The sequence below is a fragment of the Aquarana catesbeiana genome, linkage group LG06 (assembly GCF_042186555.1).
Source record: "Aquarana catesbeiana isolate 2022-GZ linkage group LG06, ASM4218655v1, whole genome shotgun sequence".
NCBI lineage: Eukaryota > Metazoa > Chordata > Amphibia > Anura > Ranidae > Aquarana > Aquarana catesbeiana.
The window spans coordinates 383,227,321-383,243,819 of record NC_133329.1 but is presented as its reverse complement, the minus strand read 5'-3'; the positions used below and the strand labels follow the sequence as shown (position 1 = coordinate 383,243,819).

Below are 16,499 nucleotides of genomic sequence, written 5' to 3'. Positions count from 1 at the left end.
TGTATCCAATGCGCAGGGCTTTACATGACAGATTTGGTGGTGGATGTAAAGCAGATTGTACAAAGATGTAGCTGGAGTTGGACTTTAGTATATAAAATGTGAACATGATAACCTGATGACGGTCCTATAACAGCTGCGTCTGTGCTGGTGTGTACACAAGGCCTATATTCAGGCTCCCTCCGGACCGGTGTCTCAGTTATACCCTATTATCATTCTTCCCAGGACTGGTATAGATAGTACATTGCAGGTACTCATCATCTCCTCTACTTACAGGGGATGATGAACAGTCGGTGCAGATGGCGGAGAGCTGGGAAGATGAAGGTGTGGCACAGGCCACCTCTGAAGGATTTATTGCTATTAAAATTGACAGTAAGAGGTTTGTGAACTTTTATTATTTTAATTTTATGTAGTAGAATTAACAAAGTGAATGATACAAGATCCATCTGCGTTGCTCCTCTAGCCGTGTAATAAAAATTACATTCTTCCATAATTATCCACTTGCTTACTTAAACCCTCTTCCTGCCCAGATCAATTTTCAGCTTTCAGAGCTATCACTCTTTGAATGACAGTTGTGCGGTCATGCAATGCTGTACCCAAATGAAATTGGGTACAGCATAGTTTCATAGTTTGTTATTAAATTTTGAAAACAAATCATTTTTATCCTTCGTTAATCAGCGCTTATGGGGTGGCGCTGATCGGTGGCATTGATTGGGGGCACTGGTGGGCAAAGATGAGGCAGACGGGGCTCTCTCTCTGTGAGGGACTGATGTCCCTGTGAGAGAAGCAGGTGATCGGATAAACGATTACCGATCTTCTGTTTACATCACGTGATCAGCTGTCATTGGCTGACAGCTGATCACGTGGTAAGGGGATGGGGGTGATCACAGAGCGCGCCGCGCAAACCCTACAGGGGGCGTGCAGGCAGCTCATGCACGGGAGGACGTCAGATGACGGCCTCCTGGCAATTAAGGTCCGCGCTGTAGCTGTCATTTGGCTATAGTGCAGGCGGGAGAAGGTTATCATCTGTGAAGGTTTTTCTTCATCCAGGTCATAGCATAGCTAGTAGCAGTCACATTCAACTGGACCTTTTCTGTAAGACAATAGCTTTTCCAGAACTAAAGAAGTGGGTTGGAGAAGCTACAAAACATCTTCAGCATTACAGAAGAGTCTGGTTGAATGTGACCAACTACTATTTGATATTCCATAATTATTACTACATAGGGTTGGTATTGGTTGGCACACTCAGCCTGAAGAGTAACAGCTGCTGGACTGTTGCCCGGGGTTGTTAGGAGGTAACAACTGGACAGCCACAGATTGCTGAGCTATGCTGGTAACAAGATAACCAACCTAACCCCTTTTTTCTTTTTTTTTTTTTTTTTTTTATTATTGCATCATGTGTACTAAATTTATCCACTTAACCCCCGGAAGATTTACCCTCCCTCATAACAAGGCCATTTTTTTGCGATACTGCACTACGTTATTTTAACTGACAATTGTGTGGTTGTGCGACGCTGTACCCAAAATAAAATATACATCATCCACACACACACACACACACACACACACATATATAGAGCTTTCTTTTGGTGGTATTTGATCACCTCTGCAGTTTTTATTTTTTGCACTATTAAAAAAAAATAAATAAAAAGACCAACTATTTTGAAAGAAACAATATTTTTTACTTTTTTCATATTAAGCTTCCAATAAAAAAAAAAAAAAAAATTTTAATACATTTTTTTTTTTTTTTAATCAAAAGTTTTTTTATTAAAGAAATAAAACACAGAACAAAAATATTCTTCAGAAATTTAGACCAATATGTATTCTGCTACATTTTTGATAAAAGAAAATCCCAGTAAGCATATATTGATTAGTTTACGCGAATGTTATTGCGTCTGCAAACTATGGTATATAAAAATAGAATTAGAAAAAAAAAAATTATACTAATAGGCGTGATCAGCGACTTATAGCAGCACTGCAATATTGCAGCAAACAATCAGACACTAACTGACACTTTTTGGGCACAAGTGACACTAATAAAGTGATCAGTGCTGTAAATATGCACTGTCACTCTTCTAATGGCTGGGATGGGGTTAAACATCTTGGGTGCTCAAAGGGTTAACTGTGTGCCTAGCCAGTGTTCGTATATGATATTTGTTTTATCTGTTTTCTTCCTTACAGTGAGACTTGCCTTCAGTTCTCCCAGATCTGTATCCTTTTACAGGAAGTTCTTCTTTTTTATTTTTGCAGGAAAACTGCAATAATTATAATATAATAATAATTGGAAAATAATTGCTACACATGTCATCTTGTCATTTATTAAAATTGCCTTTTTTTTTTTTAACCTTATTAAATTATTGGTGTGAGCTGACACTGTGTCTCCAGAGCAGAAACAAGAGAGACTCTACTGTTGCAGTATATACAGGGAAGATGTATCTACAAAGTAGAGGCAGGTGTGAATATACTGTAAAAGCCTAGTACTTTTTTTTTTTTAATTTCACTCGACACAGTGGGCTGAACGAAAAAAAAAAAAAAACTGAAGAGCTCAGGAGGAGCTGATGTACTAACAATGTGATGTTAGTACAGCGATCTCCCCCAATATGCTATTGCGTTCTGATGGGGCGGATCTTTTTCAGTCCCTTCGATAGAAGCCAGACAATAAGCTGGCTTCTGTCGGACTGGCTTCCGTACACATGGGCCAAATTTTGGCCAGTTTCTATTGAACTGGCTGATGCCCCCTGATATTTGGCCAGTGTGTACGACCCTTAACAGTATCTTCAGAGCTGAGGCAAGTGAAAATAATACGTAGTCACAGTATCCACAAAGTAGATGCAGCTAAGAATCTACTGTCACAGTGGGGGTTATTTACTAAAGATAAATCCACTTTGCACTGCAAGTGCACTTGGACGTGCAGTCACTGTAGATCTGAGGGGAATCTCTGCTGATTTCTTTCATCCAGTCATGTGCAAGCAAGAATGCTGTTTTTTATTTTCCTTGCATGTCCCCCCCCCCCCCCCAGATCTACAGCGACTGCACTGCCAAGTGCATTTGTAGTGCAAAGTGGATATGCACTACAAGTGACATGTCAAATTGCATGTCAAATCAGCGGCAATTGCCCTTTCCTTGTCCCAATTGCCTTGTCCTAATCGGTGCGGCGCTGCAACAATTTCAAAAAGTAGTTTCTGTACTACTTTTTGCGATTTTGTGCTGCGATTTACATTGAGATCTGTGCAGAAACCTGCACAGATGTCTTTGAAATCACAGCCGAAATCGGGACTGACATGCGGGAATGAAATCGGCTTCATTCCCGCAGCTCAGTGGGAACCTGGGTCAAGAGTGACATTTTCCCCAGTGGCTGCTGATGTAAGGATGTTTTCTTTCTCATTAACCACCAATGTGGGGGGCAAGAATAACCAATTTTGGGTGTCGGATACTCAAAGGATGTCATATTCTTTATTTTATGATCTCTACAACTTGCTGATGACACAAAGTGATTGTGAGCTTTCAATGCAAGCTTCCCTCACATCTGTACATTATTAAGGGTTCCTTTTGGTGTAAAAAGGTTGAGAAAAGATGATTTATGTGAATTTTACTTTTTTGATTTGAAATGAAACAAACAAGATGTGCTTTAACTGCAGACTTTCAGCTTTAATTTAAGGGTATTTACATCCAAATCAGGTGAACGGTGTAGGAATTACAACAATTTGTATATGTGCCTCCCACTTTTTAGGGGGCCAAAAGTAATGGACAGTTGGTTGCTCAGCTGTTCCATGGCCAGGTGTGTGTTATCCCCTCATTATCCCATTTACAAGGAGCAGATAAAAGGTCCAGAGTTCATTTCACGTGTGCTATTTGCATTTGGAATCTGTTGCTGTCAACTCTCAATATGAGATCCAAAGAGCTTTCACTATTAGTGAAGCAAGTCATCATTAGGCTGAAAAAAACAAAACAAGCCCATCAGAGAGATAGCAAAAACATTAGGTGTGGCCAAATCAACTGTTTGGTGCATCCTTAAAAAGAAAGAACGCACCGGTGAGCTCAGCAACACCAAAAGACCCGGAAGACCATGGAAAACAACTGTGGTGGATGAAAGAAGAATTCTTTCCCTGGTGAAGAAAACACCCTTCAAAACAGTTGGCCAGATCAAGAACACTCTCCAGGAGGTAGGTGTATGTGTGTCAAAGTCAACAATCAAGAGAAGACTTCACCAGAGTGAATACAGAGGGTTCACCACAAGATGTAAACCATTGGTGAGCCTCAAAAACAGGAAGGCCAGATTAGAGTTTGCCGAACAACATCTAAAAAAGCCTTCACAGTTCTGGGACAACATCCTATGGACAGATGAGACCAAGATCAGCTTGTACCAGAGTGATGGGAAGAGAAGAGTATGGACAAGGGAAGGAACTGCTCATGATCCAAAGCATACCACCTCATCAGTGAAGCATGGTGGTGGTAGTGTCATGGAGTGGGCATGTATGGCTGCCAATGGAACTGGTTCTCTTGTATTTATTGATGATGTGACTGCTGACAAAAGCAGCAGGATGAAGTGTTTCGGGCAATATTATCTGCTCATATTCAGCAAAATACTTCAGAACCCATTTGACGGCGCTTCACAATGCAGATGGACAATAACCCGAACCATACTACGAAAGCAAGCAAAGAGTTTTTTAAGGGAAAGAAGTGGAATGTTATGCAATGGCCAAGTCAATCACCTGACCTGAATCCGATTGAGCATGCATTTCACTTGCTGAAGACAAAACTGAAGGGAAAATGCCCCAAGAACAAGCAGGAACTGAAGACACTTGCAGTAGAGGCTTGGCAGAGCATCACCAGGGATGAAACCCAGCGTCTGGTGATGTCTATGCGTTCCAGACTTCAGGCTGTAATTGACTGCAAAGGATTTGCAACCAAGTATTAAAAAGTGAAAGTTTGATGGATTATTGTTCATCTGTCCCATTACTTTTGGTCCCTTAAAAAGTGGGAGGCACATATACAAACTGTTGTAATTCCTACACCGTTCACCTGATTTGGATGTAAATACCCTCAAATTAAAGCTGAAAGTCTGCAGTTAAAGAACATCTTGTTCGTTTCATTTCAAATCCATTGTGGTGGTGTATAGAGCCAAAAAGATTAGAATTGTGTCGATGTCCCAATATTTATGGACCTGACTGTAGATGGCTTTGACCTTTGCAGTGTTTGTACATGTATGTGTGTTTTTTTTTTTTTTTTTTTTTTGTCTTTAGATGTAACCGCTGATCATAGATATTATTATCAAGCTCTACATATTTTGTGAGTTCTTACATCATGCCCTGTAAGTTGAACCTGCTGTTTACTGAGCTTTATTTATACTGTCATTTGAGGACAATACCAAGCATGTCACCACTTAAAACTGAACTCTGGGCAGTTATAGAAAAACATTTTAATAAAAGGTGTGAATTTCTCTTCTAAACGATTTACTGTACATTGACCTAAAACGCGATTAACCCCTTCATGACCATGTAACACATATATTTGCAGCATCCGGGAAATGGGCTTTAATCCTGTGCACCGCATATACTGTATGTGTTCCTCTGTGATGGAAGCGCACTCTCAGCACGCAGACTAAACTGAGGCAATGGAAGTGAATTTACTAAAACTGGAGGTGCAAAATCTGGTGCAGTTGTGCATGGTAGCCAAACAGCTTTCTAACTTCAGCTTGTTCATTAAGCTTTGACAATAAAACCTTGAAGCTAATTGGTTTCTATGAAGAGCTGCACCAGATTTTGAACTCTCTAGTTTTAGTAAGTCAACCCCTGTGTGTTGCGCTCCTCCAGGTGAGTCGGCCAGTTATCGCCTCCACACTCCCCTCATACAGGTGCAGGCTCCACTGAAGCCATATAGATAAGAACTCCAGATAGCTGCACTCTGAAAATCTTCACCTTTTATTAAATGTAATATAAAAGCAACTATCAACAGCTATGTGGACTCTGTCACCACTGGAAAGAGGTCGACAGGTTTTGTGCTATCACAGCGCTTGATTATGACACAAGTCACGATTACGGTGGGGACATGGTACCTGTCAAAAGTGTGGCACTGGAGGGGGGAGGAGACAGATGAGTGAAGTTCCACTTTTGGGTGAATCTCCACTTTAATCATGACAAGCAACCAGCCATACCTGCAGAAGAAAAGGATAGCTGGAGAAAGAAAAAAAAAAGATTGCTGCTAGCTGAGAAAAGTGGACAACTTCACAAAATCATCAGCAATTCCAATAGCCACCAGTAAGGCTTCCAAATAAAGCATTGAATCTGATTGGTTGCTGTTGGAAACCGCTATATTTTTAACCCTGTTTGGATATTCTGCATATGTGGTTAGGAGTGCCTAGCAATAGAAATGGTTGCCCTCACTTAGATGTTCGATGGAATAGACTCCCCTCTTCTTCAGGGTTTTAACAACAGTGTGTAGTGGAATCGGGAAGGAATGCACTCTATATTGCTGGATTAGGTCTGAGCACAGCATGACCTCACTACAGTATAGGCAGTCAACTGGATCTGATCCTGGAACAGAGTCGCTTAAAGAGGAAGAAAACTCTGCTTTTTATTCTTTTACCTGCAAAGTAAAGGCATAATGTGCTAGTATGCATTGCATACTAACACATTGTGACACTTACCTGCAACACGAAGCCCTCGTCGTCCCCGCTGCAGGCCGCATCCGTTTTCGCCTGTCTTCCTTCCGGGTCTGTGGTCTCTGGCTCTGACCGGCTGGAGCCCCATGACGTCACTCCCGCACGTGCGCAAGGGTGCCGGCGGTCACGGCACAGGGCTCTGAAGAAACGGCACCTGCGGCCGTTCCTTCAGCGTGCATGGGCTGATGACCTCATTGGCACAGTATACAGTAAATATCAACGGCGCAATAGGACTTATTTATAGTACCTATAGGTAAGCCTTATTGTAAGCTTACCTATAAGTACAAACATTAGAGTAAGGTTTACTTGCTCTTTAAAGTGTTCCTAAACCCAGGACCCTGCATTTACTATATCTGGTCTCCCACAGTACACAGAACATGGAAATGCAAGTTTTAGTAAATATAAACTCCTAAATACCTTTTCTCATCAGCACTATATGGCAGTCTTGTGCCTTCTATCAGTGTCTGGTTAAAGCTTGTAGGAGGAGTTTTCATTCTACTCTGTCCTATGAGGCTGCAGGACCCCTGACCCTCTGTCTGGACAGTGCCGATTGGCCCTGTGCTGATCCAATGCACCTTCCTAAAATAAAAAATTAAAAGCTCTCTAGCGATACACACCAAACTGAGCATGTGCAGAGTGCCCCCAAGGCTCTGTTCTATCAGTAGATGAATTGGGGTCTGTAAAAGAGTGGGAGGATCAGAGAAGACCGGATCAAAAACAGCCTTTTTGCACAATGCACAGGATTAACCCCTTCCGCAGTGAGTATAACAAGCATGCTGTACTGCATATAGACTGATTTTACGGTTGTGTGTTTACTAACACTTTAAAGGACATTGGAAAATGAGGACCATTATTGCATCAGAAAGGATTTTGTACATCCAGCGTGCACATCATGTGATTTCTCCTTGACAAGCCTTCCTCTAGATCCTGTGGTATGTGTCCCCTCCAGCTTCTTCATCGGGGACAATGGAATCCCACTGGAAGTCATTGCTGGTGGTATCTCTGCAGCAGAGCTCATAGGAAAGATTACCAAAGTTAAACAGGTGCTGTGGTTGTTGGATGTTTATTTGTTCTGTGCTTTCTTGTAGAGCCGCCAAGAATCTATGCCAAGGCCGCAAAGCCATTTGTTCTCCTTCATAGATTGCATGATGTTTATTTATATCTTTGACACTGTCACTTCTTTTAACCTGATCTTTACGACATGGACTTTAAATTGAACCTTGCTCACAAGGTCCTCTTATCTGCTTTACTCACCCCTCCAACCATGGCGAAACCCTGCAACCCGTGTTCATTTTGACGTAAAGTCCATTTAGTTTTAGTCAGTCTTTTTGACTAAAATGCCATTTTAGTTTGTCGATTAAAATCTCCAGTACAATAATGGGTTTAGTTAAATTGTACGGCATTATTTTAACCACTTCAGCTCTGGAAGGTTTACCCACTTTACTAACCAGGCCATTTTTTTTGCGATACGGCACTGCGTTATTTTACCTGACAATTGCGCGGTCGTGTGACTCTGTACCCAAATAAAATTGATGTCCTTTTTTCCCCCACAATTAGAGCTTTCTTTTTATCACCTCCGTGGTTTTTATTTTTTGCGCTAGAACTAAAGAACGACCGTCAATTTTGAAAAAAGACAATATTTTTTACTTTCTGCTCTAATACTCATCATCCAATTAAAAATTTTAAAAAATCGAATTTCTTCGTAAATTTAGGCCAATATGTATTCTGCTACATTTTTTTTGGTAAAAAAAATCCCAATAAGTATATATTGGTTTGCTCAAAAGTTATAGCGTCTACAAACTATGGGATTTTTTTTTTTACTAGTAATGGCGGCGATCAGCGACTTGTAGCAGGACTGCTATATTGCGATGGACAAATCGGATACCTAACTGACACTTTTGTCACTTTTTTTGGGGGGGGGGGGGGGGGGACCAGTGAACTTATTAGTGATCAGTGCTAAAAATATGCACTGTTACTGTACTAATGACACTGGCAGGTAAGGAGTTAACATGAGGGGCGATTAAAGACTGTGTGCCTAGAAAGTGTTTACTAACTGTGGGGGAGGTGCTTTTACTACTTGAGGACATGGATCGGTGTTGCTGCTTCACAGGAACACAGGATTTATGTCTTCTGTACTCACAGAATGACAGTCTGCCTTGTTTATATAGGCAGACTGTCATTCTGTCAGAGTACCGAACGATCGGCGGGTCCCAGTGGCTGATCGGCTCCCGCTGTGTAAAATCGGAGCAAGCGTGCCCAAAACCTTGAAGTGCAGAACCGTATATATATTATATGGGTCCGCGCCCTGTAGCAGTAAATCTCCTATGGGGTGGTTGTATAGAGGTACTATAGGCAAAATTTTTTTTTTTTTTTTCCATTTGGATAGAATAAGGGAGGGCTATAATGGCTATTATCAGATTTTTTTTTTTTTTTTTTTTCGCCATCTGTGTTCCATTGCGGAGATTTGCCTTCACTTCCAGTCCCATTGCCAAACAGGAAGTGAGAGGAAATCCCTGCAAATTAAGTGAATCTCTTGGGGACTCCTAGGTCACAGAACTATAGTCTCCATGGGAAGTTTTCCCCTCTATTACTTTTCTGGGGACAACCCAAAATTTTGGATTTTCTTTTACTTTCAATGATGATGATAAATAGGGAGGGTGAGGGAGAGGCAAAGGCTGTGAATACTTATGTACATGTGTTTTTTTTTTTTTTAATTTATTTTTTTTATAAATTTGCAAACAAACTTCTTTCACGTTGTCATTATGGGGTATTGTTTGTATAATTTTGAGGAAAATCATGAATTTAATCCATTTTGGAATAAGGCTGTAATATAAAATGTGTAAAAAGTGAGGCTCTGTGAATACTTTCCGGATGTACTGTATGCACTCTTGCTTCTTGCTTTTATTTTATTTATTTATTTTTGCTCTATTTTAATGTACTCTGCCACAAGCTTTCACAGGTGTCTCCTGATCTTGGATTAGTGCATAATGTAATCATAATAAATGCAGTTGCTGGCACTTTTCTATGTTATGTCATCATTGAAATGCAATTATATGTAATGCTAGCAAAGACTGAGACACTTCTTTAAGGAGTCAGACTTGCCAGTACATATACCAGTCAGAGCTGGAGCTTGACTTCTTTTTATACCTTTTTGTTGTTAATGGATGCAAATATATATGCTAAATTCTAGTTTTTAAGTGGTTTATAAAGCTTCAAATTTTTTTATTTTTACTAGTGATAAACATATACTTACCTGCTCTGTGGAATGTTTTTTGCACAGAGCAGCCCCGATCTCCCTAAACCCCTCGGCAAAGTGCCCCCCATGGAAAACTACTTTCTATGGGGCACTTATTTGGGCTCGCTTCCATGCCACCCTGTCTGCATCTATTGACACAGGCACGGCGTCGACCCGGTGAGGTGGGAGAGCCGCTGCTCTCGGGCGCAGCCCTAGTTTTGAGATCTGGCCCGGGTAAGTATGGGGGGGTGGGAGGGGTTTTCGAGTACAGAAGGGTTTATTTTATTTTTTTCACCTTTTAATAGAATGCATTAAAGTATAAATAAAGGTGCTTCGTTTTGGATAGAGTGGAGAGGGATTAGAACCCCTGTCCGTTTTTCTTGCTGTCTGTTAAAGCGGAATTCTGCCTGCCTTTTGGGTTGTCCCCAGAAAAGTAGCAGAGGGGAAATCTTCCAACGGGAACAGAGTTCTAGTGACCAAGGAATTCCCCTAATTTGCAGGGATTTCCTCTCGCTTCCGGTTTGGCTATCAGACAGGAAGTAAATGACAATCTCCACAATGGGACACCGATAACAAAGGAAAAAAAAATCTGACAGAGGTAATAACCCTCCCTTGCTCGATCCAAAATGGGGAAAAAAAAGAAAGTTTTGCCCATAGTTTTACTTTTAAGGTAAACCTTTAGGCTTTAGAACCATTTTAAATGTATCTAAATCTAAGAACAAAAGTGTATAATATTGCAATTTACCAGTCCTTCGATGTGGTGGCTGCATTCGTTTTCTGATTTCAGGTTTTTTGCTCACTCACCGCCTGTATTAATGGAAAGCTTTGTCACCCTTGGCTTCTCTTTCCAGGTCTAGACTACAAAACACATACCCCTTTCCTCATCTCCATTACATGGGGGGGGGGGGGGGTAGGTGGTTCTGTAGTTCAGATGTAAACTTGGCAGGGCTGAAAACACTGCTTAAAATTCACGTGCAGCACAGGAAGTCAGGAGCTCACTCGCTTTCTGACAGTTTTGCCTGCTGACTGATTTTTATTAACAGCTGCGGGAGCCAATGATGCTGCTGCTGTGTCTCAGCCAATCAGGAGGAGTTTCTGGGACAGCGAAGACACTCGTGGACATCGCTACAGAGAGAAGGGGCTTGGATAAGTGATTGGGGGGGGGGGGCCTACTGAAGACAGAAGGTTTTTTTATCTTATTGCATAGAATGCATTAAGATAAAATAACCTTCTGCCTTTACAACTCCTTTAAGGTGGCAGCTTCTTTGGCTGTAAAGAATAGAAGGGTTTAGTTCTGCTTTAACCCCTTAACACCGCATGCATATATGTGGCAACATGGTGGTGTGCGTTGAGCCGCGCTGCCACATCTGTGTATACAGGCCGCCTCACTGAGCTTTTTTTTTTCCAAGCTGTCACCAACAGTTTTCAGTCGCTGTTTAAAATCTGAAGTCAGTAGTGCCTAACTTCCACCTCCTGATTACTTCCTTGGTCATGTGGATGCTGTTACCCTCGTTGATCAAGTTGTGACTACAGTTGGGAGTTGGGATTGTTGGTGTTTTTCTTTCCTTTTTTTTTTTTTTTTTTTTTTTTTTTTTTTCTTTTCAGTTTTTTTCTTATTTATTTTTTTTGCTCCATATTTTTCAAGCTGGAGAAGGCCTAAAGGCTATGTTTTGTAGAGATTATTTTTTTTTTTAAAAGCAACTTCCGAAGCCAGTAGGCTGAGCTTCTGGTCACGTAGCCACTCTTGACAGTGATCACATGACCGGGAAGCCCAGGAAGTGCTTCCAGAGTTTGAATTTTCTTAAAGGTTGAGCTACTGGTGGGGGGGAAGGGGTTAGTGACAAAACGTAGGAAAATGTGCTTGCATTGTAGTAATATACTAAATGTGTTTTACTTAGATAGATCTACAGTTTAATATGTAAGTTTCAAGCCCTTTTAACTGTGTAGCTGTGTTTTCTGTGCTCCTTTACCCGTTCGTGGACTTTACCTAGTAGCTTTGAAAAGAGAAAATCAAGTTCTGTCCCAGGTTCTTATTGCTGGCAATCTTTAAATTATTTTTTCTTTTTTTCTTTAGATGCACACAGGAGATGATGGGTTACCAACGAATCCACACCTATCCACTAGCCCACCAGTGACCTGCTCTGCTGAATCCTGCCCTGTACCACAGTGCCCTTCAGAGGAATTCCTGCCCCCATATGTGGAAACCCCCAGCGATTCTTCAGCCTCCACCCCAGGTCAGAATCGGAATGTGCACTCAACTTTCTGATAGTTTCCTGTTTTGTTTTTGTTTTTTCGTTTTTTTTGTTTTTTTTTTTTAATTCATGTTCTCGCTGATCTCTGTAGTGCAAGATGAGAATCCACCCACAGAGCAAACAAAGGAACTTCCAGAATTTGGGAAAAGTGAGATGCCAGACTCCCAGCCACAAGAGGAAATTACAGAAAAAGTGCAGAGGTCAGCGCTACACATCTATCTCTATCATCTCCAGTGCCTTGCAAAAGTATTCATTCCCCTTGGCATTTTTCGTGTTTTGTTGCCTCACAACCTGGAATTAACATGGATTGTTTGAGGATTTGCATCATTTCATTTACTGAACATGCCCACAACTTTTGAAGATCATTTTTTTTTTTTTATTGTGAAGCAAACAACAAACAGGACAAAATAATAGAAAAAGTCAATGTGCATAACTATTCACTCCCCTAAAGTCAATACTTTATAGAGCCACCTTTTGCGGCTATCACAGCTCCAAGTCGCTTTGGATAAGTCTCTATGAGCTTGCCACATCTTACTATTGGGATTTTTGCCCATTCCTCCTTGCAAAACTGCTCCAGCTCCTTCTAGTTGGATGGTTTGCACTTGTGAACAGCAATCTTTAAGTCTGACCACAGATTTTCTATTGGATTGAGGTCTGGTCTTTGACTAGGCCATTCCAACACATTTACATGTTTCCCCTTAAACCACTCAAGTGTTGCTTTAGCAGTGTGTTTGTCCTGCTGGAAGGTGAACCTCCGTCCTAGCCTCAAATCACACACAGAGTGGTACAGGTTTTGTTCAAGAATATCCTTGTATTTAGCACCATCCATCTTTCCCTCAACTCTGACCAGTTTCCCAGTCCTGACTGTTAAAAAAGTGTAATTATGTCACACTTCCTTCTGTGGGCGTGTTTGATTGTTACAAACCGGCCACATCCATTTGCCAAGCTGTGCTAATAGCTGCTTTCTACAGCACAGCACTGTCCCTCACACTTTTCCAGCACATCATGCATTCCCATGAAATTATGGGAAATGTAGTGCAGTTGTGATATGCAGCACCAGCATATGTCCTTCCCAGGTGCCCGGGAACAACGCATTTTTGCTAGGAATTAAAATCTTCCTTCAATAAAGTAGTAAGGACTCGCTTTAAAAAAAAAAAAAAAAAATGTCACTGCTGGGAGGTTAGTTCAGCATGCAGAGATAGATTTAGGTAGAGAAAAAGAATAGGATCCTGGAGTTCAGCTTTAAAGTCCACTAAAGCTGCTATTATTATTTTTTTTTTTTTTTCTCTGAGTGATAAACAAGCATTTTCAAGGCTATTTGGCATTTTAAATATGTATAAAGAAGTTTTCTTTGAATGGTAAATGCAGCAATGTGCTGTCAATGGAAAGTTTAGTAGGCAGAACGAAGTAAATAGTGCAATACTGCAAAACAAAGAAAATAGTTGGTAGTACCCTTCGAGGCGCCTCCATCCCTATTGTACATAAAAATGCAGATTTTTTTTTTGCCCATTGGGCCCATAGCTGAAGTGCCACACAGCCAGTAATAAAAATATAGTACAGGTTTTATGAGAGTATGCCAGCAATAGAACTGGGAAAAGGTGTCATAATACATACAGTAATCAAATAGTCCATGTATCATGGCACCCATGATGACCCAACACGTTTCGTGAGTTTAGTCTCACTCTTCAGTGGTGGATGCATAGACATAATCTTCAAAGTAAAATGGTTAAAAAATATAACATAGTAATGAACATGGAAATGTATCGGGTAGATTGAAATGTGGGAATCCGACTAAGGGAGTCCCACCGGCAGCCACCAGAGAAGTCTGACCCGGGAGCTGTGGGTAAAGGATCCAAAATGGGCCAGCAACACAAAATGGAACAGGCAAACTGAACCATCCAGCTTGACCTGCCAGGGTGGTGGCTAGAAAAAGAGTGTATATGGGTGATGATGTGCACTAATAAATTTTAAAAATTATGAAAAGGTAAAAAATTGATGAGAAAGTAATAATATAATGATTGAATGGCCAAGAGCAATCACCTGGTACAATGGGGAATGGTGAAAGTGACCTGAACAGCTTAATTGAATGAGACTCCACATGTGAAACTAAATATATGCGTTCTAAAGTATAAATTGCAACTTGGTAAAGCAGTGACACCAGTGCATGGGAATACCCCACTAGTGCAAGATTAAATTGGGTCAAAAAAGTAAATATGTGTGACAAATAAGCAAGGGAGAGGGTTTGTACCTACCAGGATCAAGATAATGCGGACCAAAAATAACGTGTCTAACCACCTGAGAGGCATTGCATAGACTGGTGTCTGAGCCCTCCTATTTACAGCCCCGCTGGCCCATCACAGGATCCCTCCTAAAGTCCCAATGGGCAAAACTCTGCATTTGTATATTGCTATGTACTGACTGGGCTATCGGGGGTGCCAGTGTCCAAGTAGCTACGCCGGCAGCTCACAGTGACAACACTGCAGAATTTAGAGTCCCCCTTTCCAAGGAGGTGCCCATCCAGTGGTTCTACTGGTATAGGTAGCCTGCATCACATGATGTAAAGTTTGACCACAGCTCTATCATGATACATTTGTTGGTGCAGGGGTTGCCCAGTTTATCCAGAATTATCTAGAATTCACTTTATCTGCAAACATATGGTTTTATTCTGATGAAAGATGGCCTGAACATAGTTCTAAGCTGTATTTTCCTATTTTAGGGTAATGCAGAAGTTGGAACAGAAGCAGGAGGAGAAAAAGAAAGAGGAACATGAGGTAGGAAGGTTATATAGAAATTGTAAATAATTATTTTCTTTGTACAGTTTACTTACCACATTGTTACTGCCATAGTCATTTTTGTGATCCATGTCCCTCTTCCCAGCAATGCCATGGACAGATTACCAGGATTCAGCCTTCATGTATGTGAATGAAAAGGATGCGAAAACCACACAATGACAGCAAGACACTAATAGCATAGGATAGTATTAAGAAGTTGAATTTATTTATTTTTTTTCCCTCTTGTCAGCAGAAGTGACACAAACTGGCCAGGCTATGACAGATCTGCTTTCATGCCTAGTGTGGTAATTTTGAAATCTAAGGCTGGGTTTACATATATGCGAATTGGATGTGTTTTTACCTGCATCCAATTCGCATAACATGTGAGTGTGACCGGCTCTCAAAGGAGCCGGTTCACACTGGACCGGGGCAGTTTCAAAGGGGTCCTGGCTTTTTAGGTCAAGGTGCAAATTCAGGTAAAGGTTCACACCTGAACCGGTGAACAGAAACACACCGGACTGCCGCACTAAAACCGTGGCTGCATATACAGCGGGTAAAATAAGTATTGAACACGTCACCTCCAGTTTTTTTGTTGTTTTAGGAAAGTAGGCAGAGACATGCACATTTTTTTTTTTTTGCCCTGGGACAATTTTGTGCCAATACCTGCTGGTGCAAGTTGATATTGCAAAGCTTTTTATTCTAAATTGCATACAGGCCTGTTGGCCATCAATGCATTGTATGGAAACGTTGGCTTCTGTGGACTAGGCCTTGAGGAACCACAGGAAAATATAACCAAACAGGTTTGATTTGAGGTGTGTTGAAAGGAACTTCAAAGCCCTCTTCTAAACTAGTGCCAAGCACAGAACTGATTTGGATGGCAATGTTGATTGAACGCTCTGGCTAGTGCAGTTTGCATATACACAGCTTATGGGGTCTGTGTTTATTCATGTCAGAACTGCTTCCTCTGCAAGTCAGTGGGAAAACTTGAAACTGGGTGATATAACCTTAGATGAAGTGACCCCTGAATGATCTTATTGATGTCAAATGCAAGTGTCACGCACCTTTAAAGCGAGCCTAATTTGTCCATCGACACTAGCCCTTTTGCTAAACCGAGGCTGATGCATGTGAATAGGACCTGTGCTACCCATCTGCATAGGGCCCCTTTCGCACGACGGGAAGGGAATACCACATCCTTGCCGCTCTTACAGTAAAGAACCCTCTACGCAGTTTAATTTTAAACCTCTTTTCTTCTAATTTTAATGAGTGGCTACGTGTCTTATTGCTCTCCTTTCCACAAAGTTTTATCCCTATTGTGGGGTCATCAGTACAGTATTTGTTAATTGAAATTATATCCCCTCTCAAGCGTCTCTTCTCCAGAGAGAATAGGTTCAGTGCTTGCAACCTTTCCTCATAACTAATATCCTCCAGACCCTTTATTAGCTTTGTTGCCCTTCTCTGTACTCTCTCCAGTTCCAGTACATCCTTCCTGAGGACTGGTGCCCAGAACTGGACAGCATACTCCAGGTGTGGCCAGACCAAAGTTTTGTAGAGTGGGAGAATTATCGCTTTATCCCTGGAATTTA

General features: G+C 41.3%; 1 protein-coding gene across 1 annotated transcript in view; it reads left to right on the top strand.

Moving 5' to 3' along the window:
* The window catches only part of UBXN4 (UBX domain protein 4), a 41,021-nt gene that overhangs the window by 13,083 nt on the left and 11,439 nt on the right, over nucleotides 1-16,499 (top strand). Inside the window, exons 2-7 of the mRNA XM_073634263.1 lie at nucleotides 274-376; nucleotides 2,179-2,207; nucleotides 7,583-7,701; nucleotides 11,968-12,127; nucleotides 12,237-12,345; nucleotides 14,862-14,916. Of these exons, the coding sequence (XP_073490364.1) occupies nucleotides 274-376; nucleotides 2,179-2,207; nucleotides 7,583-7,701; nucleotides 11,968-12,127; nucleotides 12,237-12,345; nucleotides 14,862-14,916 (575 nt within the window). The remainder of the gene's footprint in view (nucleotides 1-273; nucleotides 377-2,178; nucleotides 2,208-7,582; nucleotides 7,702-11,967; nucleotides 12,128-12,236; nucleotides 12,346-14,861; nucleotides 14,917-16,499) is intronic.